Source organism: Mesoplodon bidens (assembly GCF_964165515.1).
Source record: "Mesoplodon bidens genome assembly, chromosome: 5".
Lineage (NCBI taxonomy): Eukaryota > Metazoa > Chordata > Mammalia > Artiodactyla > Ziphiidae > Mesoplodon > Mesoplodon bidens.
Genome location: NC_138161.1, coordinates 101,889,541 through 101,906,455, shown reverse-complemented (window position 1 = coordinate 101,906,455; position 16,915 = coordinate 101,889,541). Strand labels below are relative to the sequence as shown.

General features: G+C 43.0%; 1 protein-coding gene across 5 annotated transcripts in view; it reads left to right on the top strand.

The window, feature by feature from the left end:
• Window positions 1–16,689, top strand: part of DGKG (diacylglycerol kinase gamma) — a 153,786-nt gene extending 137,097 nt beyond the window's left edge. For all 5 annotated transcript variants that reach the window (XM_081235259.1, XM_081235256.1, XM_081235258.1 and 2 more), the window contains 3 exons: window positions 5,217–5,337; window positions 7,592–7,652; window positions 14,530–16,689. In XM_081235259.1, coding sequence (XP_081091385.1) covers window positions 5,217–5,337; window positions 7,592–7,652; window positions 14,530–14,628 — 281 coding nt within the window. In that variant the 3' untranslated portion in view covers window positions 14,629–16,689. The remainder of the gene's footprint in view (window positions 1–5,216; window positions 5,338–7,591; window positions 7,653–14,529) is intronic.
• Window positions 16,690–16,915: the final 226 nt, after the last annotated feature.

Here is a 16,915-nt window from a genome sequence, read left to right as displayed (position 1 = left end):
TAGGAGGCCCACACACTCTGATTTAACTGGTATGGGGGCAACCTGGGTATTATTATTTTTACCACCCCCCCGCCTCAGGTAATTCTAACATGCAGCAAAGTTGAGGAACCGCTGACCTAGCCGCACTTCTCCTTGACTCTGATCCCTATCACCACCCTGTCCTTCAGCTGCCCCCCACTGGGGCCACCGGTAGAACTTGTCATCCTAGCACCACTCACAGCACATCCTCCCAAACCTTTCTCCCACCGTCTCAGAACACCTGCTCCTGGAACTCATCAAGTCTCTCACTTGGCTTCTCCCTTGTCACCTAGTCCATCCCCTCCTTCCCTGTTCAACCTAGATCCTGTGGTACAGTAATTACTGCAACCATCTCTTGCCCGCAGCAACACATCAACCACCCTGTTCTTTCTTTGACCATATATATCTACCTGGGAAAGTTTGAGGAGGAATATCTAAATCAAACTGCAGGCATGGAAGTCCAGGGAGGCTTCTTGAAGTTGACGGTGCTTGAGCTGGGTTTTGATGAGCAAGTAAAAGTGGAAGAGGGCATTTCAAGCAGGGGTACGGCATGGGTAGAGGCATAAAAGAGAGAAACAGTAAGGTTTATTGGGGAGCTAAGTGTTGTTGTATATGTCTGGAGCAGGAACTTAGCCCTACGATGTCAGGAAATAACAGTACAGAGGCAGCCTCTTGTCAGATGGGGGTGGGTCTTGGGCATCATCAAGCCAGGGAACTTACATCTTTCCAAGTGTGAACAGCAGTTGATAGGTTTTTTTAAATGACTTTTAAATTATAACAGTGATATACACTTATAGAACATGCAAAACACTTAGAAAAGCATAAAGTAGAAAATAATAATCACTTTTAATCTAATTACCCAGAACTCACAACTCTTAAGATTTTAGGGGAATTTGTTCTTTTCTTCCATGCATGTTCTTATATAGTTGAGAACATGCTATGCAAGTAAGTTTATATCCTGCCTTCACACTTAAAGTTATAACATATACATATTTAGTGTTTTTGAAATCTGTAAACATTTTAATAGCAATGTAAAATTCTATAGTTTGATACCATATAATTTAACTATTCTCATATAGGTAGAAATGGGGGAGGGGGACGTTTCACTGTAATAAATGACACCACAATATTCATATCTGTATGAACTTAGATTTTTTCAGTGGTTTCTTGTGATCAATATCAAGAAAGAAATGAATCAACAGTGTGAAAGTTTTAGACATTTATTACCAAACTTCTAAAAACTTTTATGCCAGTTTACACTCTGACCATAGGTATGAAAGCGTGCACGTTTCATCTTCCCTTCCCAGTGCTTGGTGTCATGGTTGGTGCCACTGAAGGGTTTTTGCTGTGGAGGTGACATGAGCAGATGTGCATTTATAAAATCCCATACTGGAGGCTGAATCAAGTGTACCAGGTTGGAACTACTATTGCTGTCCTTGCTGTTCCGCCTTTGCTTCCACATTCTCCTGTTCCCATGTTCCCATTCTTCCTCTTTTTTCTTTCTTGGAGGAAGTGTTTGCTGCACACAGAGCACTGCACAAGACTTTGTTACCACGAGCAGTGCTGAAAGACCTAGCTCTGTGGTTGCAACAAGTTGGTGCCCAGCCCAGAGACCCTCTTTTTATAGTTCTATGAAAAAAAAAATCTCTACATAGTAATTCTCACTAGGGAGAGATACTCTTTATATTTTCCAATGACATTGCCAAGTGAGTTTATTGATAAATTAATTTCCTTGTGCATCCAGTGACTATCCAGTCCTACACACAATCATCCCTGTCCCTGGAATGTCCTTCCTCTTTCTCCTTCTTAACCCAGCATATTACCTTGGCATTCATCCTTCAAGACCTTCCTTAGATGTCTGTGACACTTCCTTCCATACCTTGCCCAGTCATAATCAGTTACTCAGGCCTCCTTGTTCCTATAGTTCACTGACAACATTTTCTACACCTAACGCTTTTCCTCCCTCTTGGCCCAGAGTCCTTCAAGAGTTGAACATTTTGCATTCCCACTTCTTAACACAGTGTCTGGCACTTGGTTGCCATCAGTAACTGTTGAATGACTGAGTGAGTGAATTAATGAGTTCCTGTTTTGCTAAGGTACATGGACATTCCATCTTAAACACAAATGCATTGAAGAATGTAGAGACAATATGGAGGTGATATGAATTGCCAAACCACACTCTGAGTCATTGGTACCTAAGGTAAAGCAGACACGTTGTATATCAGATGTCCTGATCCTGGATTCTAAGTTCTGAACGTTAAATGTCCTGTGTGCCTGCACATCAACTTGTGCTCTGTTCTGTTTCATTTTAACTCCAGATTTAGTCTCTGCATAAGTATCTGTGTGCTAAAGGAAGTACAGGGAATTGAGTGATGCCAGAATTTCCCAAAATGTGTTCCAAAGAAAACTATCAGGGGTACCTATAAAACTGTTTCTAGGTATCACACAAAAGAAGAGTCTCATGGTCCAATAAGTTTGGGAAACAAAGTTGAGTATATTTCTTTACTGTAGAACTTCCTGCTAGGCATTTTAGGAAGTTGAAAGATCAGTTAGGCAATGGTAGAGAAACAACAGCCAGCAAGTCTTCCTTCAGTAGTAAACAGGAGTCATCCTAGCCTCTTCATGCCGGGGAAGATTCAGAGCACAAATTCAAAGGCCGAATGGTGAAACATAGAAGATCCTAGCCCCTCCCCCTGCACTTCTGCACTTATCTCCCGAGTCCCACATTTGTGTAAACCCCTGCCCCTACCCACCCCCCATACTGATGAGATCAGCCTGCATTATGTCTCTTCTAGAGCCAGGAAGCAAGGTAATGTGTGGGAAGTAATAGCTGCAAGGTAATGTGTGGGAAGTGATAACAACTTTTAGCTGTTAAAGCCATTCAACAGGAAAATTTGTTAAAAGACCAAGACACTGTAAAAGCTGAAACACCTGAGTCTATTAAGCCCCCTGCTCCTTAGAACATTTTGTTACCAGGGAATGTTTCAAGGAGGGAGAACACTGACCTATCACAGCACTGTCAGATACCAAAGCCTGGTACAGAGAGCAACAGTTTACAAGACATCTCTCTCTCTGCCAACAGAGAGACTTCTAAAAAGTTCTACCTCTCTTTTCTCCTCCTTTCTCCTACCCCACTATGACTCCCCCACTCTCCTCACCCCTAAACACACCCTACATGTCTTTCCTCCCTCCCTTTCCCTCCCTCCTCCCTCCCTTTCCCCCCTCCCTCCTCCCTCCCTTTCCCTCCCTCCCTCCTCCCTCCCTTTCCCCCTCCCTCCTCCCTCCCTTTCCCCCCTCCCTCCTCCCTCCCTTTCCCCCTCCCTCCTCCCTCCTCCTCATTTTTCTCCTCTTTCTCTCCTCCTCCTTCTCTCTCTCATTCACAACCCATATCGATGTCACAGTCACTGTAAAATGACACATTAAGGTAAAACTATCCAATGGTTATTCAACACACTTTAGTAAGAAGGGAACTAATTAAGTGACAAGAGGTTTAGACATTTGTTGTTTACTGGATCTAAGCTCCTTGAGAGAGCCTGGAGCGTTCTCCTAAACAAACTTTGCCCATTCATGGCTTCTTGTTCCAAATCCAAATGAGATGGAGGGTTTAAGGAGACAGTATCTTTTCACAGTTGTGAAAAAAGGAGTACCAGAGAAGGAGAATGGGTGTGTCAATGGGTGTAGAGGAGAAAACCATGGGTGTAGAGAGACTAATGCAGTTTTTGTAACTGCTGGCAGCTGATGTCCATTAGTGATCGTTAGGTTAGACTTCAGCGATGTTTACACATTTGTGGTCAGCCCAATAGTTTAACTGTCTTCATTAGAAGTATAACCGTCAAGAGGGAGGAGATGTGGGAATATATATTTATGTATAGCTGATTCACTTTGTTATACAGCAGAAACTAACACACCATTGTAAAGCAATTATACTCCAATAAAGGTGTTAAAAAAAAAAAAGAACTATATCCGTCAAGAGACTGTTTTTTAAACAACAGTCTTCTAAACAAAAAAGTAAAGACACAATGCTTGGTGTCAGTTTATTTATCTCTTGTAAAAATAAAATACAGTGTGTGTGTGTAAAAAAAAAAAAGTAAAGACAAACCCAAATATCTCCATGCCAATCTTAATAAACACTATCGCACTGTATCAGGAGGCACCTTACAAGACAGAAGCCATCTGTCAAATAAGCAGAAACATTAACATAGAACAATTTTCTAGTTCGTGAATATTAATAGCATGTTAGTGATTAGCCACAACCTATGAGAGAATTTCCCCTGCCTTAGTAGGCAAAGAAGGAATGGAAGCTTTTAAAGAATCTGCCTTTTTATTTGCTTCTGTTTTAAATAAATAAAAGTTGTGTTGTAAAAATGAGTCTTTGGGCCCACCATCAAACCTTAATCCTGCCGTTGCTTTCCCCCAAAATTGGACAGGCACAATCCAAGCCCCAGGAACTTTGAAAAAAAAGGACCTCTTCTAGGTGCTGAGTCAGAAGCAACTGCCACTGTGGGAAGCCATCGATCCTGTGTGACTCTGAGCCTGAGACTCGTATTTTCTATCCCTCTTTTTGTACTGTGGACCCAGAATAATCTGGTGTAGGTGAAATAGTCTTTTCCTTGGCTCAGATTAGGCACCTGGTGTCCTGAAAGAGGTCACTGACTTCCCCAAGGATGTCCAAGGAGGTTGGCTCACCACTGGCTTACCGCAGGCCAAATTTGAAGTTAATTAAGCATCAGTCATCGTCAGTAGGGCCAAGATGTTATTCAGACATTCAGGGAAGAGAAACCTGATCCAGCTCTGGATAATGACCTTCATCAGCATTCCTTCCTATCCTAATCCCAAACCAATGTGTCTTTAGCTGCACTGGGGGATTATATTTCAGAAATAGCTGGTTCATCCTTTATGTTACTCTCCATTTGAAGAGGCTTCTGGATATGTCAGCCTATTCACTGGATGCATGTTAACCTTCTGGATCAAAACCTTTTTTTTTTTACTAGAACTGGGTTTCTGTTTATGAAAAGGTACATTTATTGACTTCTGGGGAAATTCCCTATTCAGAATGAGGATGAAAATGCTGTTTGGTAGGAGATGAAGGGATATTGAGAGTTCTGGGTTGGCCATCTAGGGACCAGACCTTCTGGCCCAAACCAGACTGGGAAACAGAGAGATGTGTATGCACTGCTTTTGCTTGTCTCACTCTACAGACCTCAGTGACCAGCTTCTTGAAGTGGTGGGGCTAGAGGGAGCCATGGAAATGGGGCAGATCTACACTGGCCTGAAGAGTGCAGGCAGGAGGCTGGCCCAGTGCTCCTCTGTCTCCATCAGGTATGCTTCCTCATCACCCAGCAGCCCGCCCCCAGTCTCCCCACCTCCCTGAATATTCTTACAGATAACAACTAGGAAGCCATCTTTAGATTTCAGTGCAGAGAGAGTGGGGTGGGGCAGAAGCTTGATAACATTTATAAAGAATGTCTTTGGAGACCACTTCCCCAACCAGGTATGACGCAAACATCCAGGACATCAACTAAAGGGTCCCACCACAACCAGTTTGCTGTTCTCTTAGAATGAATTGGTGAGATTCTCTAAATAGGATTGTCATATCGTGAGGTCCAGAGAACCAGAGATCCAACTCCTTGCCTTCTTTATCTTTACAAATTGAACTGTTCAATGCATGCCAGAGGGCACACTTTGACAAAAACCAGGCTCTGTGCTCCACGCTGCTCTTTCTTGGATAATGGTCTTAGAAATAATTTTATTAGAGTTAAACCATCAACCTCAGCAAACCTGTCATAACTGACTAAGAAGATGACATTTCTTTAGAGTATGGATCACACAGCTCAGCCACTGCAGGTTCCTGAATAGATGGGGTCTAATGGAGGGGATCTTCTGATTTTGGTTGCTTCTGTTTAATAAATGCAACTCGTCACAGATTTTTGTCCACCTGATTATTTCAGGAGTCCTTATTCCTTTCCATTTCCCATTTAATTTCTATAGATCAAATCTATTCATGTGTCTTGGGGATCTCCTGGAGGGGACCACCACATGCAGGTTTCCCAAAGTTATTTAAACACAGAACGCTTTTATCCCTTAACCTCTTGGGTGAATGTCCTCAGAGCACATTCAGAGAAACGCTGTTCTCGGTGCCACCCTGCATCCTTCAGAAAGGTCCTCAGAGCTGGTTCCCTGATCTATCCCACTAACCCCCTTTCTTCATTCCCTCTCTGTGTCTCCTCTGTCTTTTCAATTATTCCCCAAATCTTTGCTTCTCTTCTTCGTTGGGCTGTTGTTATGCTGGGGCCCCTGTTTTCCAGGTTAACCTCTGTAGCTCTGTAGTTCCTTCTCTGTCCTTTCCCCATGACTCTAACACTGAGTAGGTCCAGTCCGTTAGCACATCTAAGCCATAACATATGTAGACCAGAGAATTTGGTCTCTGAAGAATTTTTTTAAAACATGTATAAGAGATAGGATATCTTCTGTTTCCAGATGGAAACAGAGGGGGTGAGTCAAAAGCCCTAGCCTCCTGGGCAGTTCCCAGATACTCTCCTCACTCCTCAAAACCAAAATGCCACTCTCTCCTCTTATTTGTTTTATTATTAGGTTTATTGGTCCTTGTTATTAAATATCCTCAGAGTCAGTCGGAGAATCATCTACATCAAAACACAGCCTGAAAAAAAAAAAAGAAAAGAAAAAGAAACGCAGCCTGCCTCCCTCATTTTATAATTTCAGAAACAGGGCAGATGCCAAACCCAGGTGAGGGCTTTCTGACCAGTGGGTGGCAACTGTTCCTTGCTCGCCCAGACCAGAGGCCTCTGAAAGGACCTGCCTTTTCTCCCTCATCTCTCTCCTTTAATAATCCATATGGCAAAGAAGCCTTGACCCAAGCAAGAAAGCAACGCTTTCTCCTCTCTCCTCCGCCTACCCATGGGGATCACATTCCCAGTGACCCCCTTTCCCAGCTAAGCCAGGTTCACAGTCCATGCAACCGCAGTGTCTACTGTTGTTCAGGAGATAAAAGAGGGGATGCTTTAGGACTGGGGGCAAGGCAAGACACACTCAGACCTGAGCTGTACCTCGTTTAAGTGGGAGACGTTACCTCACTGACATGATGCAACTGCTCACTCAACATTGAAACCAGGCCTTTCCCCGTTTCATAACCTTTCCCATTTCATAGTGGCGTTTTGGCACCATGGACAGGCCCTCTGGCTGATCGTTTGAGTAAGGGTCCACTCAGCTGTGGTGCTGCCGTACTTGTTGGCCGCTGTTTCCCAGACTCCTGTGGACTTCATTGCTCACCCAGGACCATGTTTCTCAAAGTAGGGTCTGGGGGTTAAAGCAACAGAATCATCCATAGTGCTTATTAAAACACAGACCTCTGGGCCTGGCCCACACCTGTCAAGTCAGGCCCCCTGACGTGGGCTCAGAAATCTGTTTTCAGCAAGCCCCCCCACCGCCAGGAGAGTCTTCAGAACCACTCCTAGGTGGGCAGGTCAGGTCTTCCCACTTCTGTTTCCCTGGTGGGGGCAACCCTCATCCTCAGACTCCAAGAAGCTCACTGTGCTTTCTGTTCTCGGGGCTCCAGGACGAACAAGCTGCTGCCAATGCAAGTGGACGGAGAGCCCTGGATGCAGCCACCTTGCACGGTAAGTTTTGCCAATCTTTGAGATGAGGGTGAGAAGCTTTATTTTGGGCCCCTTTGGTGCACTGACTTAATATGAAACTCTGAATCTCAGAGTTACAGGAGCTTTGGGAGATCATCTAGTGCAGCTTCTCTTCCACTTTATTCATCCATCCATTCATTTACCTGCCAAGCTTTTATTGAATATGTGGTATGTGCCAGACACTGGGAGACACCAGTTCCAAAACCAAAGGAGACATAGACCCGTCTTCAAAGAGCTTATGATTCTAGATGGTGAATTCTGAGGCTTCATCTACAGATGTATATTCTGAGAAAAATACATATATAAAAAATTGACAGAGCTTCCCTTGTGGCGCAGTGGTTGAGAGTCCGCCTGCCGATGCAGGGGACACGGGTTTGTGCCCCAGTCCGGGAGGATCCCACATGCCGCAGAGCGGCTGGGCCCGTGAGCCATTGCTGTTGGGCCTGCGCATCCGGAGCCTGTGCTCCGCAACGGGAGAGACCACAACAGTGAGAGGCCCGCATACTGCAAAAAACAACAGCAACAACAACAAAAAAACTTGTTTCTGTCTTTGAGGTCAAGCTGTAAAAAAAGTAAATGACATAAAACTTGGATTTTAAGAAAACAAGATCATAGGTACAGAGAACAGATTGGTGATTGTCAGAGGTGGGGGTAGGGGGAGCAGGGTGGGTGAGATGGGTGAAGGGGGTAAAAAGGTACAAACTTCCAGTTATAAAATAAGTTAAGTTCTGGGATGTGATATACAGCAGAGTGACTATAGTTAATAACACTGTATTGTATATTTGAAAGCTGCTAAGTGAGTAACTCTTAAAAGTTCCCATCACAAGAAAACATTTTGTAACTATGGTGACAGATGTTAACTAGACTTATTGTGGTGATCATTTCACAATATATACAAATATCAAACCATTAAGTCATACACCTTAAACTAATATAATGTCATATGTCAATTATACCTCAATTTAAAAATGAAACTTGGATGAAATAACTATGCCTTAAATAATTAAATATCTCATTTCTTCAAGGATTCGTAGGATATTTACTAAAATAGATCATAAACTAGTTCACAAAGAAAACATATATATAAAATCCAGACGCAGAAATTATAAAGGTTGTTTTATGTGACCACAAAGCAATAAAACTAGAAATTAATAATAGAAGATTAAATGAATAAATAAAATCCAATCGCTCAGAGATTTTTTAATTCTCCTAAAGAATAATAGATTTAAGAGGTGATCAAAGCTAACATTATTGACTATTTAAAAAATAATAAAAATGAGAAGGCTCGCATTCAAACCTTATAGAATATAGCCTAAACTGTATTTGGAAGTAAATTCAGAGTCTCATATACTTCCATCATTTGAAAAGGAAAAAAATGTAATGAATAATCCCCAAATTAAAAGAATAATGAAACAAACTTAGGAGAAGCAGAAGGAAGAAAATAAAGATAAAATTAGAAATTAAACAATTAAAAAACAGGAAAATCTAGAACTAGTTCTTTAAGCATGTCAAATGTTTGAAAACTTAATTTTAAAAAGAGAAAAAGAAAAACAGAGATTAGCGATATTAAAATATTTAATACATATGTAATATAAATATGGTAATGGTTTTATTTAATAAGACATTATATGACATATATATAGTTTTATCTTGATTCTAATAAACTTGAACATCTTATAAAAATCCTAGGTAACCTTAATGAAATGAAAAATATTTTCAAAGAATTACATCCACAATGATCTTAAAACAGATGATCTTACTGGTGAGTTCTTCCATATTATTAGGGAATAAATATTTATGTAAACTGTTCCATAGAACAAAGATAGAAAGCTACCCAATCCATTTGATAAAATTAAGACAGATACAAAAACCTAACAAAAACTATGCTTAAAAATAGAAAACTACAGACCAATCTCAAATATGAACATGATACAAAAATTATAGTTAAAGTATTGGCAGATAGAATTGAACAATATATTAAAAGAATCATTCACTCCTCAAGAAGAATATATCAAAAGAATGCAAGGATGTCTTCTTATATAAGTTTGGATTAAAAAATCACATGATAATATGAATAGCTGACCCCAAAATACTCAATTACATTCAACATTTCTGATTTTTAAAGATGAAAACTCAGACCAGAAAGGCACTTCCTCAAAATAAAAAAAAAGAAAAAAAAATCTCCTTTTTCTTTTGGCCATGCTACGCAGCATGCAGGATCTTAGTTCCCTGACCAAGGATTGAACCCGTGCCCCTTGCAGTGGAAGCATGGAGTCCTAACCACCAGACCACCAGGGAAGTCCCGAAAAATATCTATCTTAAACCAATGAGTAATATTTTATGTAACACACTAGCAGAATTCTCATTAAAATCATGGATAAGACATGTGCTAATGTTATTTGGAAGTTCTAACCAATGCAAAACACATGAAGCAGAAAAGAAATATAACTATTTGGAAAAGAATCAAAACTGTCATTATGGGCTTCCCTGGTGGCGCAGTGGTTGAGAATCCGCCTGCCGATTCAGGGGACACGGGTTCGTGCCCCGGTCCGGGAAGATCCCACGTGCCGTGGAGCGGCTGGGCCCGTGAGCCATGGCCACTGAGCCTGCGCGTCCAGAGCCTGTGCTCCGCAAGGGGAGAGGCCACAACAGTGAGAGGCCTGCATAACGCAAAAAAAAAAAAAAAAATACTGTCATTATTTGCAGATAATATAATTGTATACATAGAAAGCTAATAAAATCAACTGAAAACCTCATAGGTTATATTATTTCAGTGAAGCTGTACAGAAAGATAGACAAAAGTTAATAGCTTTTGTACATACCAGCAATAACCAATCAGAGGAATATAACAGAAAAAAGTTTAAGTATTATAATGGCAACAGGCAAAAACTGAATTGTGAAAAATAGATGAAGAAGACTTCAAGATTTAAGTAATATTTTTTAAAAGACTTGAATTTAGAAACATCCTATGTTTCTAAATAGGGACCCCCAGACAAAATTCTAATGCAATTTTTTTAACTTGACAAAACAATGCAATAGCTAAGGCATTTTATAGAAGAGCTGTGAAGAAGGACTTCCCATAAGATATTAAAATAGTTATAAAGCCACAGCAATTGACGCAATATTGGATAGATAAATCAGTAGTACAGAAGAGAGCCCTAAGAAACCCTAGTATACATAAAAACTAATGAAGGAGAGAAGAAAGATCATAAACTAATTTGAAAGTAATGGACTGTTTAACATACGGTATCCAAGAAATTGCCTGTTTGGGAAAGTGACATTATGTGGTCGGCCGTCCACATCCATGGGCTTCGCATCCTTGGGTTCAACCAACCTTGAATAGAAAATATTCAGGAAAAAAAATTCCAGAAAGTTCCAAAAAGCAAAACTAGAATTTGCTGTATGCTGGCAACTATTTACATAGCATTTACATTATATTTATAACTATTTACATAGCATTTACGCTGCATTAGGTATTACAAGTAATCTAGAAATGATTAAAGTATACGGGTTGTGCATAGGTTATATGCAAATACTATATCATCTTACACAAGAGACTTGTATAAAACCAGCATCCGTGGATTTTGGTATCGCCAGGGGTCCTGGAACCAATTCCCTATGGATACCAAGGGATAACTGTATAGTAACCTCTCACCTCAAAGTATACTCCAAAAACAAAACCAAGAAATCTCCAATTCCATTAAAGAATTAAATGTTACTTACCTAGGGAAGGGGAAAATGGGTGACTATTATTACATAATGAACAAGGACTTTCTAAGAAAAATGTGACGTTTAACTGTTAACAAATTTTTCTCTGTAATAAAACAGAAAACTAAGAGCATGGGGCTGCTGTCCCTAGTGCTTACCAGATGTTGTAAATGTGATGAAGGGTTTTTAAGACAATCATACAGACTTTAGTTAATTGCCTGACCAGAGAAGTTTGGGTTCTAACTACAGAAATGTGGGATGCTCTCTTTCCATTAGGGGTTGAAAAGGCAGATTTAACCACATCCAACTACTTCCTAAAATGGGATCTTACCTATTTAACCCACTAGCCCCTCCTAATTTGGGGATGAGGGAGTAAGATACTGACATTTCTTTGACTCGAGATGAGGACATGACCTCATACTTCTTGCCCCCAGTGTATGTACATACAGTGAACTCCCAGTTATCTGTAGAACTAGAATCCACAAACCACATCAAAACCTCACGTTACCCAGCATCTCCAAACTCCTGCCCCATCAAGACCTTTGTCAAAACTACTGAAAACCCAAATGAAAGGGATTTGAGTTTCACCTCCTCCCCTTTGCTCTGGAGGTGCTAACGAGCAAATAAACTGGTCAGCTAGAGGGAGAAAAAGGAGAAGCAAGGATCTTCCACGGTCTAAAAACATGGGCTCCATCAGTGGGAAATGAAAGCGGTGCCACAGCTGCCACTCTCTGTCCCAAGCACGGCCAGCTCCACTGCCAGAACATTCCCCCCGTTCTTCTTGGCTGTGCTAACCAGTCAGTACTTCCATAGCAGGTACAGGCTCTGCGCTGGCTCAGGGAATACCAAGGTGAATAAGATGAATGTCTTCTTCCCCTCGGGGCTCCTGTGCTTCCGGAGTGGGACAAGGCTTACCACAGGAAATGTGCCACAAATCACTACCATCAGATGGGGCTAAATTGCACACCACAGATAAGTGCCTCACTTCCCTGAATTCTGAGATAAAGACAATGCCCATAATAAGGCACGTAACACAAAACGATACTTGATGTGTTGTCGGTGTGCTCCCCTGGTGACTACCACAAAACAGAGAGACTTACTCCCCTCCTACATTTCCAGGCTGATGGAAACCAACCTAACAGTCGTTTTCAGCTTCCTTCCCCCAGGTTATGTTCATTTCCCACAATGACTTTTGTTGCCATCTTTTTCTTTCTATATCCTGGGGCCTTATAAATTTAAACCTGGCTTGCAGTAGAACCCTCTTAGCCAGACTCTTCCCAACTCCAGCTCATCTTGACAACAGCTATTGAATAATTCCCTTCAAACTCTTTTCTGCATGTTATCCTCCCACTTAAAAAGTTATCATGGTTCCCCACTACCTCATATTAAACCCAATCTCTGCTGCCTCCTTCCCTTTAAAGCCCTATACCAACTGCCCCACCTGTGTCCCTGACCTCGTTTCTTATCCTTTGGTCCACAGTCAACCAGCTGGTATGTAGCCCCTCAACCTAGTGCCTTCCCTTTCTCTTTCACCAACACATTTTCTTCCCTTCCTTTCAGATCTTAAAATTCTTCCTCAATTGCTCCATTCAGGTTCTTCTCATTCCTTACCTAACTTCTTTTTGACAACACTTGGCTTATCCTACATTTAAACTTGTTGATGGGTCTCTCTCTTCAAGAGTTCCTCTGTTGTTCTCTAGGGTCACACTGTCATTTCAATAGGTGGTAAAACTCATGAGAATGGGTTCATAGATTGTGTTTCTTTTTTTTTTTTTTTTTTTTTTTTTTTCTTTTTGCGGTATGCGGGCCTCTCACTGTTGTGGCCTCTCCCGTTGCGGAGCACAGGCTCCGGACGTGCAGGCCCAGCGGCCATGGCTCACGGGCCCAGCCGCTCCGCTGCATATGGGATCCTCCCAGACCGGGGCACGAACCCGTATCCCCTGCATCCGCAGGCGGACTCTCAACCACTGCGCCACCAGGGAGGCCCAACTGTGTTTCTTTTGACAAGCATCTTTCTCCTCCTCCAGTGTAAGATAAGTTATTTAACTGGTGCATTCCATTTTACAGTTTACATTGGGCTTTCATTGACAGATTGTCATTTGACCTTCACAACAATTTTGTGAGAAAAATAGAATAAATTCTACTATCCTCATTTTACGGTTCCGCAAGCACTGCTTCTGAAGGCTAAATGATTTGTCCAAAGGTTCACAGCAAAGAAGGGGGAGTCCTAGGACCCAAACCCAGGTCTTTGAATCCTAAGTGCCTCTTGTTCCCACATCATCTTCCTACTTGATAAGTGTTGCTGGACTGACAATGCAGATTATCAATGCATCAGTGTCACCAGGCCACATTCAAATAGGGAGTAAGCATTTTGAAGCCATACCCTAAGGGTAAGGTTGGGAAGAAAGACAAAAAAATGAGAATTCACCAGTGTCTTTCACTTCCAATTGACTTAAAGTTTGCAGGAGAAGACACTCATTAAACCTAAAATTCAAACAAAAATAAAAGCTTTTAAAAGAAACTTGGGTCTCCCCTAGAAGACTAAGAAAAGAGGAAACACCTAAGAGACTCCCTTGGAAACTTTCCACATGAGTAGCGCTTGGGTCAGAGGTCAGACTGAAGCCTCTAGCTCAGTTTGGAGTTACTGGTTAACATCTCTGCACTGCCCAGGCAGGAATGGCCAGGAGCAGTGGAGGCGGGGAATCCAAAGAACTAGGCTCTAGCTGTTCCGGCTCTCTCTGTGCGACCTTAGGCTAATCCAAGGCTCAAGAGAGCCTTGAGATCTCCATTCCTTTATCTATCCTGCAGAGGGGTTGAATGAGATGGTCCCTGAGGTCTCCTCCGGCTGTGACATTCTGAGAGACTATGAATAGCAAGGACATGAGACAGGTGATCAGCTCAGCTGATCGCCACGTGGGAAGCTCACACCTGTCTCTCCCCAGCGTTTCCGCCCCTTGCTTCCAGCAGTGCTAAACGCCAGGCCCAGTCAGGGTCCAGTTGCCAATTTTGAAGCTGTTCAAGGACAGTCGTCCTTCTGCATGGGGCTCCTTCCAGCCCGAAGCTGGCCTCCCTTCCTGTCTCTGCAGATCACTCTTCCATAGGCTCTTGGGATTTGCAGGCCACTAATTCATTTCTGCCTCTTTGCTTTTAGATTAAAATTACTCACAAGAACCAAGCGCCTATGATGATGGGGCCCCCCCAGAAGAGCAGCTTCTTTTCTCTGAGGAGGAAGAGCCGTTCAAAAGACTAGACACTATGCCCAATGCCAGTTCAACCAAGAGAGAAGACAAGAAACTGAAGCACACACATACACACATACACACCACACACACATGCACACACACACACACACACACTCTTCTCCAACCAGTGGAAGCCAAGCCACCCTTCAGGAAGAAGGCTTCACCCTGACATCCATTCTATTTCAACCATGGACACACTCCAACAGAGCCAGTGCCGGCAGGACATTGTGAATGGACTTAGGGCCCTCCAGGGTGCAGCTGGCTCATGCAGCAACTTCCACTTTCCCAGAAGACCTTGAGCGGGACTTTCTGAGACTGAAGGAGAACCACCCCCCTTTCTTTCCACCACCCCTGCAAGTTTCCTCGCCGCTCGCAAGGAGCAGGCTGCAGGTTTCCTGTCTAAGGGGAGATCGGATGTGGCCAAGGGAAAGAGCCTGCGTTCCAGGGGACGCTCACAAAGGTCCCTCTGTGAGGAGACGAAAACACCTCCAACTCTCAGATCGCAGCCCTTGGCAGGACTCAGCATACGCACGCTGGTTTCTTGGTTGTCCTTCGAGTGACAACTTCTCCCGGAACTTGCTGAGGAGGCAGAAAGGCTGTGGAAAGCTGTGTTTCCCTTCTTGGTTCTGCGCACTCTCAGTGGGCACTAGTGATTTTCCTGAAGCCTTCTGGTGGCTGTGTGTTTGTTTAGAGCCGGCTCCAAGAGCCCCCAGAGCTGCCTACATAGCACACCTTAGATGTGGTATTTATTTTCTTAGTTCTGTGAACACCTGGGAGGGAAAGCAGAGAAACTGAGATTTATTTTTCAAATTGGTGTCATAATATTGTGTAAAAAGGGAAGAAAAAAAAAAACCACCCCCAGCTTCTTTCTTTTTCAAGCCACAGCGTGTTTCCTGTTTGAGTTCCAAGCCCTGGTGGCAGACTATTCCTGAAGGCAAAGAAGATGGGAGGGAAGGGCCTTTTGCTAAGGAGACCAGGAGACAAGGAGTCAGGCAGTTCCCTCCTGCCTCTGCAACGACCACTCCCCGAGCACGACATGGAGGCCCTACTGAAGGTCTTAGGTGTGTGTACATATATGTAGCATATATATATTTATATATACAAATATTTATTTACTGGTGGATTTTTCTGGATTGAAAAAATACGCAGTACAAGAACAGAAAGTGGGAAAGAAAAAGAAGGCTCTGACTCCCCATTTCTGCCATTTCATTGTCAAGGCACATTGCCCCGTGGTGATCATGAGATTTAAGGGAAATTAAAGTATCTCCTTATCATAAAGAGACTGAGAATTTCTATTCTGGATCCTCAAAACAACATGAAAGCTATGCTGGGCAGGATTTACTCTCCCATTTGTCAGGTAAGGAAACTGAGTCTCGGAAAAGTTAAGAGACTTGTCCATGGTATCTTGGCTAATGTGGTTTGGGACTAGGTACCACTAAGAAGATATGTAACAGGGAAAAGAACCTACACATCTTGGAAAAGGGTCATTTCTGGTCACTGAGAAGCGTTCCATTTGGATCCAGGTTGCCAGGGAGGAACGAACATGTGACACATGTGTGGACGGGACAAGCCCACATGAGAGAATGAGGCCTCCCAATACTTCCCAGAGACTCTCTCTGGCCTGACCTGGTGAGACGTTGGTCCAGGGTTGAAGGCAGTGGACAGATCTTCAACTTAAACTCTCCACATGTCCTCTCATCATGGTCATCATAGTCTCTTAATCTAGAAATGCCTCTGGCTGCCCGGATGACCTCAGTGGAGAGGCAGAAGGAGGACAGAGGCACCTCAGCAAGGAGCTGCCAGCCAGGGCCCAGAGGGGCCTCAGCAGAGTTCAGTGGGCTTCATTCAGCTGGCAACAGCATCACCGCCTTCCCCGAGGGCAAGGCTGTGGAGAGCTTTGTTGGTAGAAAGAAACATTCACCTCGGCACCTTTGCTCCTTCAGCCTCCATCCCCTCTGAGATTTCCGAAAAGGAAACCTGTACCCACTCGACGTCACTCCACTGAGCTCCCTCTGATCTCCTAACACTGGGTCAGGAACTTTGCGCAAGGAAGGGAAAATTAAGATTGTGTGTACAAACTGATCCTAACTCTGAAAGAAGCAGTCATCTAGGACTGTCTAAGACAGAGATCTAGAACCATCCTGTTTTCAACCTAACAGTGCAGACCGCTGGGCAAGGGGAAAGCAGGCCACCTGAAGAATGTCCTGAATGATGGGCTCCTTGGGGATGGGACTAACAAGCTCAGAATGACAACAGGTACTATCTTGGAAGCCACTTGATTCTGAAATGAAGGCA